This window comes from Echinops telfairi, unplaced genomic scaffold (assembly GCF_000313985.2).
Source record: "Echinops telfairi isolate 266 unplaced genomic scaffold, ASM31398v2 ScPeMD7_7420;HRSCAF=8458, whole genome shotgun sequence".
Taxonomy (NCBI): domain Eukaryota; kingdom Metazoa; phylum Chordata; class Mammalia; order Afrosoricida; family Tenrecidae; genus Echinops; species Echinops telfairi.
In genome coordinates this window covers 31,146,358-31,155,737 of record NW_022111320.1, presented here as the reverse complement: position 1 = coordinate 31,155,737, position 9,380 = coordinate 31,146,358, and the positions used below count along the sequence as shown (strand labels likewise).

Here is a 9,380-nt window from a genome sequence, read left to right as displayed (position 1 = left end):
CGAAGCTGATAGAGAACGGGGGTCCCCAGGGACAACGTGTTTGCCTGCTAACGGAAACTGAGGTGAGAGTTGGAACCCAAAGGTGTCTGCTGGGGGAAAGTCGCCGCAGTCCACTCCCAGAAAGACGGACGGGCAGCTTTGGAAACCCCATTGTGCAGTTCTTCTACTTGGTCCAGTGGGGTCGCTCTAAATCGGCATGGACTGAATGGCATAGTTGGTTGGTGTTGTTGAACGAGGTGAGGGAAAAATCAGCGGGGCTGGGGGGAGGGGGGCTTTTATTCCGAAAATAAACAGGAATCAGGGATCCAGGCAGACCTGGGGGCACTTTTGAGAGGTCACTAGCTGAGGACCTGCTACACGACTGGAGCGTCTACATCCTCCCCCCTACCCCACCCCGCGCGAGCTTGGGTGCGTCCTGGTCCCCGGAGAAAGCGAGCGATGGATAGATGGCTGGAATTTTACTTTTCTACCAGAGGCCATGTCCAGCGGGGTCCCAGTCATCTTAACAAACAAGCAGTCCATGACGTCTGGCTGCCCACAAAGCCCCCCGCCCCCCACATCTCCAGGAAACCCAGCGCCTGCAGGGCGTGTGCGTGTGCACCGGGCCAGGCTTCGGGGAGCGCAGGGGAGCCCACCCTGCACTAAAGCAGGTGCGGCTGCAGGGACCCCTCCCTGGGCTTCTCAAACCAATGACAAAAACCTCACGGCTTTTCTGACTCATGGCGACCCTACAGGAGCGAGTGGAACTAACTGTCCTGTGGGTTTCGGAGACTGTAACCCTGTATGCGAGCAGAAAGCCTCGGCGTTCTCAAACCGGCTGGTATTTCCAACAATTTTCCTCTGGCGAGCAGCCCAACCCTTAGCTCCCATGCCACCTGGGATCCTGAGCCAATAGTAGAAAACGTCAATTTAAGGGCTGGGGGCTGGGGAATAGGTGTTTCATAGACGAAGGCCCAGTGGGACTCGCCAACAACCCCCCCACCAACACACACCAATTGCCTTTTAAAAAGAGCCCCCCAGGTGATGCCCAAATCTCCCGGGGTGAGTGCCAAACTTGGAGTTGGCGGCAAGATGGCAAGAGACACACCGATCAGACAAGTAGACACCTAACCCTCAACGCCCTGCTGTGGAGCCCATTCTGGCTGACGGCGAGTCTAAGGGACAGGGTGCCACTGCCTTTGTGGGTTTCCAGAACGGGACATCTTTACGGCCCTCGAAAGCCTCATCTTTCGCCCGCGGAGCGGCTGGTGGTTTTGAACTAAGGACTTGGCGGTTAACAGTTCACTTCACCTACTCCGCCACCAGGACGCCTTTGACAAGAAGAAAAGGTGTATTTACAATGTTTGTTCCAATGGGAACTGGAATCTAAGACGTGTGTGTGTTTATTCCAGATAATTTCCACGACACCCTGTAGAGATTAACTTTTTGTTTTCATCTCCCCTTCCCACCCACCCCCCAACTCGCCCCCTTCAGCTCCCTACCCGGCGGCGACTAGGAGAGGGAGAATGCCGTACTGCTGCCTTTATCTTGGTTACAAACGAATCACAGGCCGCCGAGAAATGGAGGAAGACTGGGGCCAAAGGCAGATCTGGAGACTCCCAGCTCGCCATCGCGGGACTGGAAGGTGAGTGACTTTTTAAAGAGATGTGGGCTTTGTTAAACAGACTTCAAACCCCGGGCTGAAAGTACAGCCCTAAGTCTGCACGCAGACTCCCTTCCACCCAGAGACTTTTTTTTCAGTTTTCCTTCCAGACCTGAGGGGGAGGGCCCATTCCCCACCCCCATCCCAAGGACAGCTACTGGGCGACTTAACAATTGTGGGCTGCCTTACATGTTTGCGGGAGTCCTGGGACCATAGAGGGCGAATATGTGCCGGTTCCTGGGCGCGACGGGGAGCAAGGATGGCCCTATCCCAAGTCCTCCCGAAAGCAGATAACTTTCCAGGGGCCAAGTGTGGGGGCCGCCCCACCCCTACTTTTAAATAAGTGGAACAGGCCACTCAAACTGCTTGGCAAGGATTAAGATTCGTAAAGGACACGTTTGGAAAATGGCAAATAACCACATTTCCAACTCAGAAGAAGGTTCTCTTTACACGTGGTTTCCCTCGTTGGTCGTGGTCTGTTTTATCGGGTGTGTTTTTTCCACAGGCTACAAGGGCGAAGGGAACCCCGGCGAGGCAGCAGACCCCCAGCCCAAATCACCGCCCCGCGCAAGGAAAGGCTGCCGTTTGCACCGGGAGCAAACCGGGGGACCCTGGCCGAGAATGTAAACAAACACGGCGCTGCGCCCTTGATCTTTATTTAAATAGAGGCTTGTTTATCGGTGTCATCCTCGGGGGATTAATTAGATACATCTCTTCACAATTTGGTGTCTGACACTCCATCTTAGGAATGCCTTATCACAAGGTGTTAATTGAGGCCACTCAGCCACTTACGTTTCTATTAAACACTGTGAGGGACTTATCACAAGTACCAGGTTGTCTTTACTGTACGGTGCAAAAATAGACAGCACTGGAAATAGCCTGGGACCCGGGTGTTGGTCCGGCGGCGGAGAGCGGGCTCAGCCCTTCCCAAGGGCAGAATCGGGAAGCACCGTTTCCAGATGCCGTCGCACTTCCCAAGTCGCTAGGGGCAGGGGAGCAGGGGGTGCTCGGCCCAGGATGGGGGCACGTCTAGTACTCTCCCCCCGTTTGAACCTGTCCTCCACAGATAAATCCACACACAAAACCCACTGCTCAAAAGCTGCCCTCTCCAGCTCCCGGGTAAAAACCCGCCTAAGAGTTCGGAGCCGGCCCTGAGGGAGGGGCGCGAAGGGAAGTCCAGCCCCAAGGTCACGGGCAGCGAGGCAAAGAAGGCGGGTGCGGGGAGGACGACGGGGATGGGACCCTGGGGAGAAGCCAGGTACTAGCAGGTCCCGGAAGGAGGGCGGGGATGGGACCCTGCGGAGAGGCCCGCGGCCGCTGTCAGGCGCGGAGGGGGAGGCGGTCTGGGCGGCTGGCTAATCCGGTTAGCGGCGGCCCGGCCCCCGGGAGCAGACCTTTACCCTGGGCGGACCCGAGGGGGCTGGGCCGGTGGGCCCGCCGCGCTAGAGACAGTCTGCTGATAAACCCGGGCGGGCTGTCTGGTGGGGGAGAGGTCGCGGCCGCGAGGGTCCCTCGGCCACCCTCCTCGGTTGAACTTGGGTGGGCTACCAGCGCTGCCAAGATTTCGGGCAGCCTTGGCCCTACTGGGAAAAAAGAGCCCAATAAACGGAGCGAGGATGCCAGGGCACAGCTCCGGGTCGCAGTTGGCCGGGCGGTGACGCGCCGGAAGACGGGGAATCCTCTTTTCTGAAAGCAGCGCCTCCCCACCCCCACCTCTGGGCCCCAGCCTCCCCGAGCTGCATGGAAGGGCTCCCGGGCTGCAGCTGCCGCGCGGAGGCCGGGGCCCGCGGGTGCCGAGGGAAGCCGCAGGTGGGAGCCGAAGCCGAGCAGCGGTGGGCGGGCGTCCGCCGCGCCTCGGGTGCCGGGACCTCGCGGCACAAGCTCAGAAGCCGCAGCAGCTCCCCAGGAGCCCGAGTTGGCCCCAGAATGGGTGGCCTGGAGAGAACGTTGGACCCAGAGCCCACTATCTACCCTACGTGGCCAAGGGTCAAGGCTGGGGAGGGGGCGATCTCGCATCCTGGCGACAATCTCCACCCCTGGCCCTCATGGTCCAGACTTCCCACCGGGGTGAGGAAATAGCCCTATTCATTCTTCAGGGTAAAAATAATAAACAAAAGCATCCGTCTTCCTGCCCCCTCTAGACTACAGCGCAAAGGAGCAGTGGTTCTCAACCTTCCTAAAGCCGCGACCCTTTCATACAGTTAGTTCCTCATGTGGTGGTGACCCCCCCAACCATAAAATTATTTCCGTTGCTACTTCATCACTGCAATTTTGCTACTGTTACTAATCGGGCCACCCCTGTGAAAGGGTCGTTCGACCTCCAAAGGGGTCGCGACCCACAGGTTGAGAACTGATGCTCTACCGTGTGGTCTGGGGGACAGGTAGCTGGAGAAGGCTATAGCAAAAGAGGCAAAAAATGAAAACCCATAGAACAGAAAACAGCTGTGCTCGTTCCCGCGTTGAACCACATTTATTAAAAATGACTAAAGACTGTACATAAAAATCCAAGATCACTAAAAAGCCTATAGGAGCTGTGGCATCGGGTTTTCATTTCTTCACATTGCCAAGATGGCGAGGAATAGGAAGAGGCCAAGAAAAGAGGAAGTAGGGGTTCTCTTCAACACATTTCAAGTTAGTACAGGGTCGCTGAATACATTCTTAACTACCTAAGAAGTAAACAGAACATTCCCAGGTATGGGGATGATGAGAGAAATGATCTTCCTGCCCCGCCGCAGCTGTTGTTAGTGGATTGCAAATTCTTTACAAAGCCAAAGCACCAATGTTACATAATCTTGGATACCTACGCAGACTATTTGTACAATATATTCCACATTATTCTACAGTGTATCTAAACACACACAACTGTACAAGTTTACATTCTCTCTTTTTGGCTAGTCCCTTCTTTACCCTCTCCTGAGTGCTCTGGGCCACCTCAGCACACAGCAGAGGCCTCCCTTCTCTCAAGGAGACAATTCCAAACTAGGCAAACATGGCTTGTTCTAGAAGCCTGGGAGGAATCAAAGTCAGGTACAACCAGCACTTCATGAATGTTTTTGCTGTTTTTTTCTTCTTCCCTCCCAGGCCTAATATCTTTTGTCCCTAGCAGAAGGTAACAGCAAAAAAGCCCCCTGTTAAAATGTAAGGTCCAGCCCTCCTCTTCCAAAAGTGAATCTCCTTAGCATTCTGGGCTTCTCTTGACTTAAAGGTTTGCAAATAGAAATGAGAAGGGAAGTTTCCAACTCATTTGATAGTGCTCGCCCCTGATCTTCATAGCCCAATTCACTGTTTGGTGTTTCCAATCAATAAACCCCAAACCTCAGATAACCTTCAAAATTTTAAAGCCCTACATTAACTTCATTTTTTAAAAGAGGGGAAAATATGCTAGGTTTGTTTCAGTTACCTGCAGCAATCAAAAAGCTTTGGCACCTTCTTTAGAGAATTGCACAAAACGGGGATGCATCAAGGTGGGAGGCAAAACGTCTTTTTTGGCAACCTAGACAAAGAAGACAACAACAACAACAACAACAAAAAACCACACACCAAGTCCATCTGCAAAAAGTTAGCTGACTTTAACGAGGTTAAAATAATTCTTTAGGGAGTTGTGTAAAAAGCGTAATATCCCCCCATGCCTTTGGAAGTGTCTTTACTGTATTCTTCGGCATTAAGGTCCTCACACTTTATGGAGGGGGAATTTTCATTACTGGAGGTGCTAGGAGACAGCCGCCTTCGCTTACAAGCACTGGTGTATACCCCGGAATCATTAGAATCTAGGGACTTGATGGAAGGAGGCGTCTCTATCCAAGAAGAGCTTATTTCTTCTTTGACTTTATCCTTAGAGAGTGGATCTTCAGGGAAAACAGGGGGGCTGGTTCTGGAGGTCCATGGTAGTCCAGCCGCCATCTTCCTCTGATAAGAACCTCGACCTCCCCACCCTGCCATAGCAGGGAAAGTGGGGTCCGGGTAATACCCCAGGGCATGGGATGTCTGGAGGGGCAAGGATTTAATACCATATGGGAGCAAGGTGCTAGAGGTATATTCGGACTCATAGGAACTGATGTCTAGTTTGTTGGTCCCAGGTTGCTGCACAGGCGTGACAAGCCACCGCTGGGGAGGGTTGGCCACCTCTTCGCTCTGTTGGGGTGAAAGGAGGCCATTGGTCTGTGGCACGGTTCTCTCGCCATTATAATATCGGGCTTGAGGTAAAGTGTTGACAAAGGGCTCCGGGAAGAAGGACTGAACGCCGTACCGACCTCCGGGGACAATCTGATGGGATCTAGGAGAATCCGTGGGAGATGGAGTTAACCTGTCATTTTCTGAAGCGGTGTACATGCTACAATACAAAGAGAAACACTTAAAAAAAATCCCAATGTCCAGCCCAAATAAACCACCTCCCGGAAGTGAAAAAGGCTGTCAACTGTCTGTCCCGAGGGCCCAGGCCTGTTGGAGTGGAGGCACACAGGCAGGAGAAGCATGGACCCACGTTTAGTCCGACTCACTCTGCACTACATAAAGATTCCTCTAAGGCATGACATCTGTAACACCGGAGAGATCTCCTTCGCAAGTCCTAGAACTTGAAGGAAGAACTCTAAGCCACTCTCCTTGCCCATAGGACAGGCGGACTGTTGGCTCCTGGCGTTCCCAAACCCAAACTAACAAGACTTCTGCAGGGTCTCTCTTTTGGTGTGGTGAAGATGACATTCCCTTAGGTTTACATTTTTGTTATGTTAAAGCAAGGTGTGTGGGGGTGGGGTGGGGTGGGAGGTTAGTCATACCTGTTCTAGTGAGGATAAAAAAAATTGGATCACAATGAGAAGAAAAAGTATATCAATGCTGATTCTTAAAATTCTAAATCTCCACCGAAATGTTTTGGAAAACACTGCTCATTTGTAAACCCTTAACCTTTCTTTGGAAAGGAAGAAAACCCCTTCTGGGGGAAAGCCCCAAACAGGATTTGGCAAAGGGAAAAGAAAAATAAGGACGAGGAAGGGGGGGAGGGGGGGCAAACGAAAAAACCCCAAACAGCAACCACCCCTGGTGAAAGCTCTTCCTTGGCCTCAAAGTGTCTGACTAGATGCATAATGCTCAAACATGACAGGGCAAGGAAGAGGGGGGAAGCTGCACTTACGAATCATAGTTGTCCCTGAAGCCTTTGGCAAAGGGATTATGGTCAATTTTTAGTTGCGTAATCTAGATGAGGAAGAAAAACAGTTGTTGAGCACTTCGTTACTCGGGAACTAGCGTTCGGCATTCTGGGGAGAGTTGGGGCACTCACGTCGGTGTTTTGGTAGGCAGTCACAGCGATGAACTGCGTTTCCGGGAAGGTAAAGGTCTGGGTCTTTGAGGGCTCGTTTAAATCCTCCACACCATCCTCTGAGACTTCCACAATGTGCAGTCGTGGTTGGTATTTGTGCAAAGACTGTAACACGATCATCTGCCAATGGTACAGAAAGAGAGTTGCCCAACCTTAAAAGCCCTCTTAGGCATCCAACAGTAGTATTCTCGGTGAAGCTTATATTTTGAAATTGGACCTGTGCACCGCAACCCCACCAATCTCTCTCTCTCTCACTAATGTTTAATCGACACATCAGAGACCTTATCGACATTTTTGAAACTTAAAACAGCTGTTTATTATGTCTGAGGAAGCTCTTCTCTTCTCTTTCGGTTGCTTAAGTCCCTCAAAAATCGTTCAGTGTTTCTGTTCCTAGCGGTTGACTCTATTAAGGAAATTCAGTTAAAGAAGAAAGAAAAAATGAGAACGTGCAAAGAAAGGTTACAAAAAGAAACAGGTGAGCAAATCGGGCAGACACACACCCAGTATAAATTCAGTGAAGAGAGCAGGGATTCTTATAAGAAAAGAGAGGTATGCCCAAAAGACAGCCCCTTCCGCTGTCACTCTACCTGAGTATTGTTGTTATTTGCGCCTTTGTTATTGGTGAGTTTTAATTTCCCAAAAGAAATCTCCTGTCTCATCCAGTGCGAGCCAGTATTCGGAGACTCTGGGTGAACATACATTTTGTTGCCTAGAGAAAAGGAAATGAACATTTACCACCCAAGTTTGGTCAGCCTCGTTACTGAAGAAGTTCCAGGGGACTCCACTGTGGACTCCAGCAGGATGCCTTCTGTACTCTTCCTAGGGGAACTGTTTCCATGGGCAAGGCACATCTTTAACAGTGCCTCCAAATTTTTAAAACACAACTAGTGGGAGATGTCCCTTGAAGTTCAGTCTGGGGCCTTTGAAAGGAAAGGGGGCCTGTTGACATAGTGGTTAAAGCACTACGTGATAACCCAAGGAGGGGGTCACCTGTTTCCCTAAAGACTGACATGCTTGGAAACCATATGGGTCAGTTCCACTCTGTCCTAAAGGGCTACTATGAGTCATAATCTATTATATTGCTATGTTTTATTTTGTTGTTTTTTTTTATTGTTTGTTTGTTTTGTTTTAACCCTGGAAAAGGCAACACCCGTTGAAAGCGATTTGCACGTTCTTGGGTGAACTCAAATTTAGGGAGAGCTTTTTTTCTTCCTGAATGCTGGGAGACCTAGCCACCCCTAGATCTTCAGGCCGATTCCTTTCTCAAAAGTGGAGAGCTAGGGTTTGGGGGTGAAAGGTTCTCTATGTTGACAGACAAGAACTCTGACTTTGCAATTATCTTTCTCCCAAAAAGTCAACATACAGACATCTCGGTCCCAGATTGGTGGGGGTAAAGAGCTAGATTTCGATGTGAATTGCCTGAGTCAGAGGTTCCCATTTCTCCCTGCCCCCTTTCCCCTTCCCCCTCCGGGCTCTTAGCTCCTCACCCTGCATGTTATTGTCGGCTTTGCCACAGGTCACCCACTTGCCCCCCTGGAAGCGCCAGTGGTTGGGGTCCGCCAGCACCACCTCTACGAACACGTTGTAATGGGCGGTCGGATTGAGTCCGTTTATATTGAAGCTCAAGAAAGGAAACATGCGCCTGTGCGAGGAACAGAACCAGGATAAGCGATTTCAATCGGCACCACCCGAGGGCCGCCCAGACGCTGCCCTTTGCCCAGGACAACCCGGAGTCGAAGGGAGCGCTATGTTGAAAAGTTGACAGAGCGCCCTTAAAGTGGATCAACACGATGTAAACCACTTTTGACTTGTCAACTCTAGAAACACCTTGGTCTTCTTACTAACTTGCCCCGAGGTCAGCATTCTCCCCAGTCGTGTGCTTTTGAGAAAGCCCCCACTCAAGTTCTCGGACCTTCTCAGAACCCTTCAAGTTCTATCAGACACAGAAAGTCACTCTCTCGGCCCTCCACTCCCCCACCGCCCTTCCTCACGCGTAACCCCCCTCCTTAGCAGTCGGATGTGTATCAAGTCTTTCTGCAACCCAGAACCAGAGCTAGATCTGATTCCAATATACATCTGCCTAACCAGCTACCCAGACTAACCCTCCGAGGCCAACGCTTTAGCTCACACGCCCATCTTCCGGAGGCTCCCCGTGGAGACCCTGGCGCCTAAAACCACGGGATCCCATCGATTGCACTCTGGGGGGCAAACCCTTGAGCCTGCCCCGTCCCCCCACCCCCGCCCTTGCCATCCGCAGCTCCTGGCCGGCACACAGGGCGCAGCGCCTGCCAAGGTGGCAGATCTGTGAATCCAGCTTGTGGGAATGCTCAACTTTCCATTTCCCCCTCTTGCCCTGCCCGTCAGTCTAGGCGAGGCTGATGGGCACTAGGAGTGGCGTGAAGCGAGGGAGCAACGGTTAACACTAGC

At 51.8% G+C, this 9,380-nt stretch overlaps 1 protein-coding gene across 1 annotated transcript; it reads right to left on the bottom strand.

Moving 5' to 3' along the window:
* Positions 1-4,096: 4,096 nt before the first annotated feature.
* Positions 4,097-8,591, bottom strand: EOMES (eomesodermin). The gene is made up of 5 exons (XM_004704034.2): positions 8,441-8,591; positions 7,541-7,662; positions 6,915-7,073; positions 6,768-6,829; positions 4,097-5,972 (listed from the first exon to the last, which is right to left on the bottom strand). Exons 1-5 carry the CDS (start codon positions 8,589-8,591, stop codon positions 5,234-5,236), a joined length of 1,233 nt encoding a protein of 410 aa, XP_004704091.1. The 3' UTR covers positions 4,097-5,233.
* Positions 8,592-9,380: the final 789 nt, after the last annotated feature.